The sequence below is a fragment of the Papilio polytes genome, unplaced genomic scaffold (genome assembly GCF_000836215.1).
Source record: "Papilio polytes unplaced genomic scaffold, Ppol_1.0 DF821845.1, whole genome shotgun sequence".
Lineage (NCBI taxonomy): Eukaryota > Metazoa > Arthropoda > Insecta > Lepidoptera > Papilionidae > Papilio > Papilio polytes.
Genome location: NW_013527359.1, coordinates 264,702 through 279,245, shown reverse-complemented (window position 1 = coordinate 279,245; position 14,544 = coordinate 264,702). Strand labels below are relative to the sequence as shown.

The 14,544-nt window shown below is 35.2% G+C and overlaps 1 protein-coding gene across 1 annotated transcript in view; it reads left to right on the top strand.

Annotated features, from left to right (window-relative positions):
- Nucleotides 1-6: 6 nt before the first annotated feature.
- The window catches only part of LOC106107747, an 82,635-nt gene continuing 68,097 nt past the window's right edge, over nt 7-14,544 (top strand). The window contains exons 1-2 of the mRNA XM_013288748.1: nt 7-171; nt 359-713. Coding sequence (XP_013144202.1) covers nt 608-713 — 106 coding nt within the window. The 5' untranslated portion in view covers nt 7-171; nt 359-607. The remainder of the gene's footprint in view (nt 172-358; nt 714-14,544) is intronic.

Here is a 14,544-nt window from a genome sequence, read left to right as displayed (position 1 = left end):
GAGCTGTCGCAGGCCGAGCTCAGCAACATCGTGGGACTCGCCGAGCCCGACGGCGACGACCCCGACGATATCCTCAAGCAGCTCGGCGAAACCGCCTTCGACAACTTCGACACATTCTTTACCGACCTCACCAACTCCACCGCGACGCCCGTGCCGCCCATTGAAATTAAGGTTTGTAAGCTTTCTTGCATTAGCAAAAATCAAAAGGGAAAATTAAAAATAGTTCCTTCGCTTGATGTAAAATACAAACGTTATCTTGAATCGTTACCAGCAATTAGCTGAATTATTAAAAACATATAAAAGATTTTATTTTAATTTATTTACCAAGCTTAAACGTAGTTTTGTGTACATTTTTCAGCAAGAGGAAAACAACAATATATCGCCGGCGTCGGGGAGTCAAATACAAGGGCAGTACTACCAACAAAGTCAGATTGCCGCGCCCCACAACGGACAGCAGCGGCTACAACAGTTGCTGCGGTCCGGAACTAGCGCCATCAACAATGCCGTGGCGAATAATATAAGCAATGGTCGCTACAACATTGCATCCGCGAATCCTCTTCTCGCGGAGAAACTTGCCGCGACATCTAGCGGCATAAAGCAAGAACCCATGAGCACGGATTACAACGGAACGGGAATGAGTTATGGAAACGCTTCGCCGATGCAGCGAGTGCCGAGTGGGAAGCCGCAGGTGCATGATGCTGGTGGAGGTAAAGGTAAGTTTTAATAAAGTCTGTGCTTTCGCTTTTCATTCACTATTATTTAATATTCATGTATAACAGCGCCATCTATTAACTGATAGCATAGGTTTTGACATTTAATTTAGCAGATTAATAAAGAAAATGCTCGCTAGATGTCGCTCAAAACTCGGACTATTTTTCTAGTTTCAATATTGATAGATAGATGTCGCTGGGAGTCGTAAAGTTAATGCATTGCAATTTCTTCGTTGCACCGGGCAGCCAATGCAGTTTTCTCTCGCGATTACAATCCACTTTTAGTTTCCGCTCGAGGAAGTACCGACGATTTTCCTTTCGCGATCCGCCGCTTTTACCGCGAGAAAGTTTTGTTGATGCCTAATGATAATCTTACGAGACCTAATCGCTGTTTTACCGAGTCTGTTATAACTTTCAGCTATTACTATTTATTAGATATTCACAATATGTTGCTCTCAACACAATTTATTCATATTTAAATTTGCGAGCAATCAATAACTATTGTACACTTTGGTGGAACATTTAAAGCATTGTACATTGCTCCGTCAGACTACACTTTTATTATGTCTTTTGTACAAAGCGCGTTATTTGCGTTTTATTCGCTAATTGATATTGTTTAATGCATAAGTAAACAGAGAACATCCTTTATGTATAACTCATCAATTTTCATAAACTCTCGGAAAAAAGTGTGTTGTTATGCACATATAGGTTTTTTAATGCATATTCCACCATGCTTATTCTATACATTACTACTTCTACTGACACGTACTACGGAAAGTCACTCTTTATCACAGCGGTATCTTCACCCACATTTTTAATTATGTAGTAGTTTTATCATTATAAAATTTTCGCATAGTTGCGGTGCATACTTCACGTAACCTGACCACCGCCGTCGGAAGTGAAAGCCTCGCGTCGAAGCCTTCGCAGACTTTCCTTTGCTAGAATATTATTATGGCAAATTTCTATCGAGATTCATAATTTAATACGTTTTAATATTGGCATTAATATTGTACTTAACAGCAGCAGTTTTAGGAATTACTGCTTGATAATTATTCTAGAGTGCTTAGAGACGATTCTATTTTTTTCAATACTTAGATTTTTTGTAAAATTATAAACTTTAAATCGCGTGTGTTGATTGAAGGGAAGGGAAGGGATATGTGAAATAATTATTCATAAAGTATATTGTTTTATTTATGACTGGCTGTTTCTCGCGACTTGGAATGAAAAAAGAAATGCAAGCTTTGTTACTAACAGATAAATTACGTTTGTAATGGTGAAAGAATTTTTAAAAACGGCCTTGTAGTATTTTCGTGAATCGAATATATACAAAAATACAAATCTTTCCTCTTTATAATATTAGTATAGATAACTATTAAAGTGAACTTGGGTATGTTTTAATTTCGGGAAACTGGTATCGGTCAATTCAATGGAAACAATATACATAATAATGTAGGTCACTGTGACTAAACAAACTGTTGGGTTATAAATACTGAACAAATTTACATTTCTGCTTCAATTTCCTGGAATTAAATGTCTTTAAATGTCCATTTTATTTGATCAAAATTGTACAAACTGAATCAAACGATCGTGGAAGATGCAGTTAATCAAAATTTATTGTCGCGAATTTAGAAAGAAGTTATTTTGCTTCGATAGAAGACTAGCTGTTGCTTGAGACTTCGCCTGCGAGAAATTAAAAAATATAACCTATGTTACCTACAGATAAATTTCCTTTCTAACGGTGAAAGAATTTTTAAAATCGGCCCAGTAATTTTTTAGGTTTTGCAAAATATACATAATAACAAATCCTTTCCTCTTTATAATATAGATAAATAAATTTCTTATAATAATGTTCACTTCTGAATACGTAAATTATTTGAATAGTAGATTATGTGACTCTACCGGGAAGTTATTTTAAAAAAAGTTAGAAGCTAATTCTGAAGTAGTACTAATTTCGTTTTATCTCACCGCTAGCGGCAGCACTTTTGGGAATTCAGACAAAAAATGACAGCTCTTATTGACTTTTGCTGCAAAGTGCTTTTTTTGTAAAATATACCGTTGCTTAAAATTGCAGTAAAAAGTAACAAAAAGTATACTAGAAAAAATATTTGGTCGTAATTGTTTAAAAAGTTTATCATATATTTATTTAGGTCAAAGGGAAAATCAAAACATTACTTATGGCGATGTTTCCTTAACATCCGAGTTCTTAGTAATGCTGAAATAACATAGAAATCTATATGGCGCAGCGGGTCAAGGTGTCCGGTGGTGGCAGACTGACACAATTAGCGCGTGACGTGACGTGACGTGACGTCCCGCGATTCACGTCAGACTTACACATTATATTACGGAAAACTTTAAGAAATTCAGTCGTCAATTAATGAGTAGCTGGTAAATAGAATTCGATGATTTGACATTAAATTTGTGCAGGTTGAGGTTACTACTTGTAATGACAATTTATTCCTAGACCGATTTGAAGTCGATGAAACTAACAATAGTTCGGTAACCAAAGGGGTAGAAAAGAACGTAATAACAGTGGTAAAGTAGTCTGATAAGTATGTCGGGACCTAGTTTTAGTCCCTTTCCCTTATCAAAATTTTCTTATAAGGAAAAGATGAGAAGGTAAAGTGGATTTTTTTAAATATCGATATTTGTTACCAATAATACTTATGACATCACGTGTCGCAGTGAAGCTCGCGCGGGTTTTATAAAAACAACACATTTCGTAAGCGTTTCATTTGCGAATGTCTGCTCTCCCCACCATCTACCCCAAACCCCGCGCACCCCGGCCTCTGAATCACGCGTCCTTTTCCTCATTTTGCGCGCTTTTTTATATCGAATTCGCATGTTCGTAAGATATTTTTGGTACAAGAGTGTTTTGTTGGTGTTTTAATAATGTTCATTTAAATTATTTTAATAAAATATTTACGCGAATACATGTATAATTAGAATAAGTGGTACAAAAATGTCCCCTTTCATAGTACCAAAGTGATGTAAGAAAAATGCCTGTTTACTATACTATTTGTAAACCTATAAAATGGATAGAAACTATTCCAATAACGTTACTCTACTTGTCATAGTTCCAAGATGTGTTTTACATATTTTTACCGATTTATGTAAGTCAAGGGCGCGCTGTATCCATTTATGGTTCTGAGTAATTTGGAAAGGATATTCCAATCCGACAAAATTGATGAAGCGAACCATTATATGACTATAATAATTGTAATTTAATTGTATTTATTTGTATTAACTACATTTGGTTTATCCCAAAGGATATAAACTAATTATTAGAATTACAAAACTATTTTTCCTTTCAAGGAAATGTTCTATTTCCGCCGCTTGTCGCTAGATGTCACTGAACAATACGTGTATCGGAATAGCGTAGTTAACTGACCTACCGCAAGATATCTGCGATGCCTCGCGCCGCGCCGTGAGCAATAAAATTGATTGTGCAGCGGCTATCTGTACTGTACTGTACCCGGTAATTGAATCCAATTCCTCCATTCCCTTGACCTCGTCGTTTGATAAAACGCTTTCAATTCTCATATTTATCGCGACACAGAATCGACAAATTTTAATAAGACTGTAACGAGACATAAAAAATAACTTTTTTTATCTTATTCATATTTATTTTTGGACTTCTTATTTACACATATCTGAGCACCTTGTAATCTCTTGTAAGGAAATAAACCATTTTTTTACAACAGTACATATAAGTCTATGGGAATCTTTGGCGAATTTGATTCTTAATTTTTGTATATCCGCAATCCGTACACGCAATGTGCGTCACGCGCAGCATGTATGCATGTGTGTGTGCACCATGACCCCGTTTTCACTGCGCGGGCGCACATCGCACACGTCCGTCTCAGTTCTAAAGAGCGGAGTACGGAGTTAAATGTGTGTGTTATGTCACACGAGATGCGGCGGATTGCGACGCCAGCGCCCCTATGCTTGTTATACTCTGTTTTATCGTAAACAAACGAAAGTTCTAGATTCTCTCAACGTTTACGTGCATTATATGCGTTTATACATTTTGTTTTTATCCCATTACCAATACTTTTTTTAAGTACCCTATTTCAATGCAAAAATTGTTGCAGTTACCATTATCGCTACTTTGAAAACATGGTCAGTTATTACGAGCGTCGCCAGCTGATGGTCTAGGCTAGATCTAGAAGAAGCAGCTACCAGTATTATGGACTTATTGGTTTCGTTTTTATGCTGTGTTCCAATATTGGAATCTCTATGAAGGACAGCTGCTCCTTACAATGTCAAACTATTTTGCATTCTTTACGCACTTTAAATAAAAAGTAAAATGAAATATAGTAACATAAAATCTTCAGTTATATGTTTATCTTCTGGATTTAATGTTATAACAATAATGGTAGATAAATAGCGTATAATGCGTAAACCAAGTGTCTGATACTTGAAGTACAGGAGTATGTGTCGCGTCGCCTTGGGCCCAGTTAGCGGGGCAGCGCCCGGCCTAGACCGCAGCTAAAGCTTGCCACACACTCACATACACTACAGTCATTATAGACATATATCTAAGACCATACAAGTCGCTAGGTGGCAACTGAAATCCCCTCTGCTTAGAGAATTACCTAGACCATAGACTGCCGACGCACAAGACAAAGCCTATAACAATTTTTTTTTAATAAATGATAGACTCAAAAATAACTACCAATGCTATTATCAAACTTTTCCATACATAGTTAACTAATAGAAACTCTTAGTAATCAAACTTTTCTCAAACACAATTTGATACAATAAAATGAAATGATTTGATTTTGGAATCTGGTCTCATGTTAGATTAGGTGAACACTAATGAGTCTGCGCCTAACACACTAGCCATGTATCTTCCTGTATAAAACAAAAGGCTATAAAACGGGGGCGTCGTATAGATCTCGCTTAGAACGCTAGTAACGCTAAAACCAGTGCTGTTTTTAACTCAATGTGCACATGTGATACATTATGATAGTCTCTGCAAAAACGTCTGTAAAGAGCCTTAAGTTAATTACATAAGTAAGGTAATATTAAGGCTCGGCGGAGAGTGCGGGATGTTTGTGCGCGTTATCGGATGTTTGCTGCTGCTTCGGCCTACTTACAACGTACTGAGCAATGTACACACTGCGCAGTTCCTATACTAAGGGTCAGTGTACACACTGCGCAGTTCCTATACTAAGGGTCAGTGTACACATTGCGCAGTTGCTATACTAAGGGTCAGTGAACACACTGCGCAGTTCCTATACTAAGGGTCAGTGTACACACTGCGCAGTTCCTATACTAAGGGTCAGTGTACATACTGCGCAGTTCCTATACTAAGGGTCAGTGTACACACTGCGCAGTTCCTATACTAAGGGTCAGTGTACACATTGCGCAGTTGCTATACTAAGGGTCAGTGAACACACTGCGCAAATCCTACACCTAGGCTCAGTGTGTACAGGCGCAGTGCTTACACTGAGTCAATTTCGTATCAATTAAGGCATGTTTCCTTGTGTTAACGTGCACTGAAGATTTTGGATACAACGGAATAATAGCTCTCAAATTCAACTTGCGGTCAAAATAAAGTGCGCTATAAAGGCTCATTTACCAGTTCATAGCGACAGCTAAAGGCCTGTAACGGAAACAGTGTATATAAAACTATATTAACTATATCGGAGATATTGCGGGTACAGTCGTGGTCGTAATGCTAGCGTCTTATTTGTTTATTTTTGTTTAAATTGATGATTTATATGCTATTTGATACTAAATCCTGATGATCCTGAATTTTAATTGAAATTAACACCTAATTAAGTTATCTTTCGTATTATTTTAATTTTTTTAAGGTTAGGTAGCTCTTAAAATTCATAATAATGTTAGGATTACTACATTTTAAATATTTAACACTTGGTTCACTTTACACTACTCTATTCATTTTACTTTATTTTTGTTTTCATTACAAACAATTTTTTATTATATAACATGAAATGTCCATATGCTATGTTCCATTTGTGTCGTCGATTGTACACAGCTACTGCAACGCTTAGCTCCTTGAAGCAGTACGACAACCTTATCCATGTCAATGACAACGCACACGCAAACACGTGCAATAATGTGTACACACACGGCACTCATGCTCAGCGCGCATGCGAACGATATATCGGGAATAGGGTGACAACGTAAAATGTGGATAGTCCTATTCTCCAAAAGAGAATAGATTGTTAAGTAAGAGAGATAGTGTAGGTCGGAAAATTGTAATCAGAATCCGTATTTATTTATTGCTATTTAGTAAAAAAACATGTCAACAATATTGCTGAAAATATCAGAATCTGTTAGATTTCGGGAAATTCCTTTAATACCGGATTGTCTGGTTACATTAGTACGATCTGTGTCCACTTTACTTGTCCATTAAAAGGACATTTTGTACCTACGCACGTGTCCTATTTTCGCGATTGCGGAGCGGAACCGGCGCCGGAACATTTAGATCGTGCATTTATGTGACATTTTTCTTATAATTGATTGCACGTTGAGATAAACTGACACGCACGAATATTGCAAATTCTTGTCTATATACCATAGTTATTTTATGATCTTGTTTAAGCAAAATGTCTTTTAATAATAACATTTTAGATTTTTAATAAAAAGTCTAATTTGGATGGATGGATGTTCGTTACTATGTATCTACACAACAGCTTTACCGATCTGAAATTTGCCATTGTAAAACATAGTGTGGTTTACGTTAAAAATAATAAACTTAAGTTATTTCGTGATGTTTTTAGATTAATACTACAGATAAATCTACATATTTTATCACTGTATGATAAACTAGCTTTGGCCCGCAAACCCGATCGCATGGATTAAAAAAAAAACAATAGTAAGTTCCCATTATGTTTTTCCGAATATGCTCTACATCTATGCCAAATTTAATTCAGATCTGTTTTGGCGGCAAACTATTTATGCTCTCCTGTAAAATTTGCATTTTTTACTTACATAAGTTTACATAAGGAGCCTTCAATGTATTTTCTTTGAAAAATAAGGTCCAGTAAATTCTAGTGATTAAGTTATTTCACTATAATTGGTAAAATTTTAAATACAAGTGACGATTTACTTATATTAAACATTTCTTTGGAATGCGTTCGAGTTACGGGGATGCGGTAAAGTCGGGTGTCATAGATGTGTCAGCGATACTGCGTCAATTTTGTGTCATTACGGGTTTTTTTGCAATCATGACATCATCGGATGTGACCTGAATTTTAATTGAATAAAGCAATAGTTTAATGTTTTAGAAATATACGTTTTTCCACAAATATCTCGCAACTAAATCTTGATAGTAAATATACACTTGACAAACTTTCTTGCTTTAATTTATTTTGTTAAAATAGGGTACTATGTTGACTTAACAGTGGTAGTGGGCCGGCCCAGTGAAATACCACGACCACGCCGAAAACTGGTTTTAAGTGGAAGCAATTCCTCGTTTCGTCTGATGAGTATGGTGCCTGAGGCCTAATTTTGCCCCTTTCCTTTTCTTAAGAGGAAAGAATGGGAAGAAAAAGTGTATTTGACTGTGCAAGAGACGCATAGGAAGGGGAAATGTCCTCATTATATGCGTCTTCTCCTCCGTCAAATAAGGGTAGGCTACGCATCTGCAATTGCGGATGTTTATGGGCAGCGGTCGCTTTCTTATGTTACCAAAAAAATGAACCTTAGATCTTCAGTTACATATATTTTACTCTATTTCGTAGTAGTTTTCATATATAAATCACATTTTTTAATTCTCTGTAAAGCTTGAACGCGACACCGAACAGTCAGTTTTTGTCAGGCATAAAAAATATCCCATTTTTATTCTAATGATGTCTCGAGAATCTTATAATTTATTTCCTTGTAATCGATAATTACAGTTAATTTGCTTAAACAATAGAAAGCTATGGTTAGGATAAATGACGGTTCACCTTCGCGGGGCCTTCCACTGTGGTAATGCTGTTTACAATTGCTAAGGGTCGATGACCTCTCATAGGACGAAAGTATGAGGGCCACTTATCTACGTTATTTTTTAATTAATGAATGATACTAAAATAAATACATGACAGAAAATATATCATGATTGTATATACACTGTGTTTTTATATCTATATACTAATTTAAGACGTTTTTTAACTTATTTTTGTAAGTATTGAAATAATTTAAAAAATAGTAGGCCGATTTTAAAAATTCTTTCATTAATACAAAGATACATTATTACGGAGTAACTTTTAATTTCGGGATAACGTAGTCGCGGCCAAGACGTAGTGTTTTATAATCTTCCTAGCTGTTGTGGATGCATCTCGCTTCTACATTTGAAATTCATAGTATAACGGCTATCGGATCACTACGATAATCTAATACTGTGAACTGAATCCAAATGATACAGGCAGCACCAATCCAGTCTTATTCTTTTACTAGTTGTCGCCCGCGATTCCGTCCGTGTGGTTTTGAAAAAACTGAATTTATAGAATATAAACTGATACGACTTCATACACTTAAAAAAAATTATAGTCCACTAGCTTTCGCCCGCGTGTAATTAAAAAAAAACAAAAGTAGGTACCCTATGTGTTCTTCCAGAATATCCCCCACATCTGTACTAAATTTCATAGAAATCCGTTCAGCCGTTTAGGCTATAAACTCAATCAAACATCCATCCATCCATCTAAACTTTCGCATTTATAATATTAGTATGAAGTTATTCACAGATAAATTACATTTCTAGTGGTGAAAGAATTTTTAAAATCGTCTCAGTAATTTTTGAGTTATTTCAATACCTACGAAAAAACAAAAATACAAATCTTTCCTCTTTGTAATACTAATATAGATGTGTTCTTACACTATGTTCTTCTACGACAAATATCAGTAAGATCTGAGCGGATTCTGAAGATACCTATTAACAAAGGTCCATCAATACTTTCGCATTTATAATATTACTAGGAAATAAGATAAAATAAAATTATAACGTTTAAAACAATATGTGTAAAATGTTATAATTAAGAAGCCGTTGAAAAAACTCATGAAAAATTATCTTTGAAAAATTAATATCCAACCGTGTAACTTGATTCTTACGTCATTATTCGTTGGAGATAAAAAAAATAGTGTTAAGGCTCGAAGTTAGCAGGCGCCACTTTAACTTAAAGTTATTATCATTAATTTAAGTCGTCCGTGTCATGTCTTTGCCAAACGGGACGTTAACATGAAATTAATAGTGGTGCGGTTTAGAGTTCCGCGCGTCGTTAGCGGAAACCATTACAACTGACACAGTCTTGTGAAGTGGATATTTCAACTACTAAATAAAACTACTTAATCTACGTCGAAACATAATTTAATAATTTCATAATACATTTAGAGTAATCAGTAAGAAGTAATAAAAAGTCGGTTAGCTAAACAATACGGAACCATTTAATTTTATCCTCTTTTAGAAATAGTTTTTGCTTATCGACGACTCGTTCATCCCTTACGCGCGAGGTTGAGGGTGCTATCATTTTTTCCCCGTCCGCCCCACTGCACGCTCTATTAGCACCATTTTATCCCACACGTCCCGCACGCCCCGGGCGTCGCGCAACATGTCATCTGAATTTCACGCTAACGAATTACCAGAATTCCTCACCATTTTTTTCAAATGACCGTAGAAATTTATCTTAATTTTGAAGTTGTTAATTGTAAAAAAAAATCTACGTCTATCTGTCCGTGTTTATAGATAGAGCTGGGGTACGGTAGTCATATTTCAGACTTCATACTAGTCATAGTTCATACTAATATTATAAATGCGAAAGTTTAGAGTAATGAATGGATGGTGGATCTTTGTTAGAGTTTGTAGCCTAAACGGCTGAACCGATTTCGATGAAATTTGGTATGGATGTAGAGGATAGTCTGGAAGAAGACATAGACTACTTAGTTTTGTTTTTTAATTCCACGCGGACGGCGTCGCGGGCGAAAGGTAGTAGTTCTGTGCATCTAAGTATTTTAAATGATATCAGTTCCGATCAATACTTTATTTAGGGTTAATCAATCAGTTGTGCCTCATCTCTTGCGTAATTAAAATTTAGATGTCTTTAAGAATCTGTTATCGAATTCAGCATTAAATCTTTGTCTCGATGGCTTCACATTTTTTAAGCTAATAAAATTAAGTTTACATGTATTAAAAAATGTTTATCTTTTTCAGGTAAGTCAACTTTATTATTACATCATAGAGGTAAGTTTAGTGAATGTTTTATTTTAACTTTATTACATTATTATGTTATAATATTAAAGTGTTTATTGTTAACAATTACGTTTAAATTGCTTATCGTATTGCGAATTTTAACGTTTCATAACCTTAAATACATACAATTTAAAGATCATGATATTTAACAGGAAAAAGTTTAATAATTTCCATACTAGCTGTTGCTCGCGAGTCCGTCGTGAAATTGAAAGTAATAATAAAAAATATAGCTTATGTTACTCACAGATAACTTTCTTAGGGTGAAAGATTTTTTGAAATGGGCCCAGTAGTTTTTGAGTTTCAATACATATAAAAATACAAAAACACACATTTTTTTCTCTTTATAATATATTATAGATGACTGCAACATACTTTTGATATTAGACAGTAACATAATTAATAGCATTGTCTCTGTTGTTAAAATATTCTTTTAGACAGTTGGTAGGAAGATCGCGGTAACAAATGTAACAAGTTTCAATGCAACTTAATAGAATAATACTCTCATCCCTAAACTACAACAAACAAGAGAGCAACAATTGTTAGGGGCAAGCGGGGTGTGGGGAGGGAGGGTATAGCAATGCGTTGTGTAACCGCGCGCGTTTTCCGCGCGCTCGGCCGTGACACGGTTTCGCGCGCCAAGTGCAATGTTGCCCGCTTCGCCCCTCCCCCCCAGATTGTGTTGCCAGTTGCCAATTGACAATTGCCACTTGTAGTTGCCAGTATCGCGGGGGTTCCCTAAATCCATTAAAAACTAAATATTTATGGTTAGGAATGTTTGGACATATATATGTATATATACACTCTTATATGTTTGGTAGTATTTTGCTGTTTGAAAGGAATTCTAGATTTAATAAATTCACATTATTTTGATAAACTAGCTTTAAAATAGACATGTAACATTAAACTTGCAACCTTAGGGGAAGACTTAGAAATTGAATTTTTTACTACGCGTCCCTAAAGTCCTGAAAAATCATAAACGTGTTCAACATTCGTTCCAATTTATTTTTAGAAAAAATATTTTTTTCTTCAATGGGTTTAAAAAAGTTTTTACTGTTTCTAAAAATCCTTATTTTTTAGTTATTTTGTTTTATTTGGCTTAAACATTGCAATTTAAGTGCATGTATGCATACAGCGTGTTGTCATTGATGCGTTAGATGAACAATAGGGTAATCAATACTGCAAGTTGAAATGGCGGAAGACATGCATGCAAACGTGTCTTCCGCGTTATCTGTCCGGGAAGGAAAATTTATTTCCACATAAATCACGGATTCTACTCACTTCTGTATAGGAAGTACGTATGACTGTTAGGGTCACTGACCTGGTAATAATAAAAGCTATTCCATAAATAGATCTTAGTTAACTTTATTTTTTAAATTGTGTTAAAGGCGTTGAACAAACTTTATCGTTAATTGGTTATTTGCAAATAATTAGCTATTAATAGCCGCAAATCGTAAATACCAAAGATTCAAAAATTAAATACCTGATATTTTAATTACTAATGAATTTTGTTCTTAAGTTGCATTTCCTAGATCTTATCTTATACATTTTTAGTTTGGTAGCGTAATGTAACGTTACATTCGTAGTCACGAGGACATTAACTAGGCGTGTAAAAGGCGAAATGTTGTTCGAACCGTCAGTAAATTGCACATAATGTATACATAATTTGATAACGCACGGTGTGGGGGGAGGGGGTACACGTATGTGGCAAGGCCCAAGGCGAGTGTTTTGCAACACGCGGACACTCGCTCGTAAACCGGTACATATATGTTCTTAATACGAGCCGTTCTAGCGATATTTTATTCCAAATAACATTCAAGTAACACCCACCTGGGCACGAATATATTAGATCTGGGTCTCAGTTAACATGTTTGATTTACTATTTTAGATCTAATTCAGTGCATAAACATAATAAATTTAGTATGCATGCTTGTTTTCAAGCTGTTTTTGTAGTAGCTACGTATGTTCAGTGTTAAGAGTCGAACTTTTAATGCAGTCCAAAATTGAAGTAAACAAGTTCATACAAGTTTACTTACTTTCAAGCTTAAGTTTTTGGTTTAATCAACCATAAAGCCACATAAATGAAGATACTCAGGTGATTAATGCATTTAGAATTCCTCTAGTCTCAGTTTCCGAGATATTTTCATTGTCTTGTATTGTCATCGTGCGTATTAAAAAACCACAGAACTAACGCTAATTCTAACTATTAGTTTGTGGTTTTATTATCGTGTTATTGTTCATAATTTTCCATTTACATCCTATGATACTGGTGTTAAATTGAAAAAAATAATCAATGTTTTTAAAAAAAATAGTTCAAGCGTATTCAAGGGGTAATCGATGTGTAGTTTTCCAGATTTCCCATAGCTTTCAAATGTATAACTTCAACATCTCAAACGAATGCTTTCCGTAGTTGATTCTACACCCAACGCCTTGTAAAGTAACATATAACATATATTAAAAAAGGTTTACTAAGTACCACGAAAGTTGCCAATAAAATTTCTATAACATATTTGTATTTTCATTATAGTAATTACTAGCTTTCGCCTGCGACGCCGTCTGCGTGGAATTAAAAGAATAACAAAAGTGAATAGCCTGTGTTCTTCCAGACTATCCTCTACATTTATAACAATTTTCATCAAAATCCGTTCAGCGGTTTAGGCTACAAACTCTAACAAACATCCATCCATCTAAACTTTCGCATTTATATTAGTAATGATTATAAGTTAGGTTTCTAATGAAGTAGTAAACACTTCAGAAATACCAATCACCGATGTTCAGTATATTTTGATCTCGATTGTTAATGCGAGATTTTGTGATTCCAATACAAGTGTTTGATTGGTTTTTAAATAGGTCTATGTTGAAAACTAGCAGATAGCTGGAGTGGTCCTCACAAGTGACAGAAGTGAGTCGACCTTCCCGCCATTTAGGGCTTTGAACTCATTAATCACGTGGCATCAACGTGACGTGTTAATTGACAATCGAACCATCAATAGAATTCAATTTATTGCGAACGATACAACTAATTGTGTTACTTTGTAGGTTTGTGTCGTATGACGCACTTACTTAAATTAATTGAGATATGTCTAGTTTTCCATAGGGCATTTATTTCCATTTGATAAAAGTTTTTTTAAGGATATAGTGCCCTTTGTAATCTTACTCATACTCTTCTATTTACCCTTATACCTTATGGAGTGTCGGCAGAGAATGTGCTACTCTTCCATACATCTCTATCAGCCGTCATATCTAAATCTACTCCTTTCTTAAGCATATCCTCTTTCACACAATCCATCCATACTTTCTTCGGTCTTCCTCTTCCTTTCTTATTCATACTATAAACACGAAAGTTTGGATGGATGGTTGAATATTTGTTAGAATTTGTAGCTTAAACTGCTGAAGGGATCTCTATGGTCTGGAAGATCACATAGGCATCTTACTTTTGTTTTTTAATGGCACGCGGCCGAAATCATTGGTTACTATTTACAAATAGTTTATTGTAATAAAATGTTAGTCCAAAATTAACATTTAGAACTGTTCAGTTCCTTTAAAACTGTTTATCCGAATAATTAAACTGCAATTAAATATATTAACATCACCGGCTCCTAATACAGTACGGACAAAAAAATAATTAGCAATCGCACG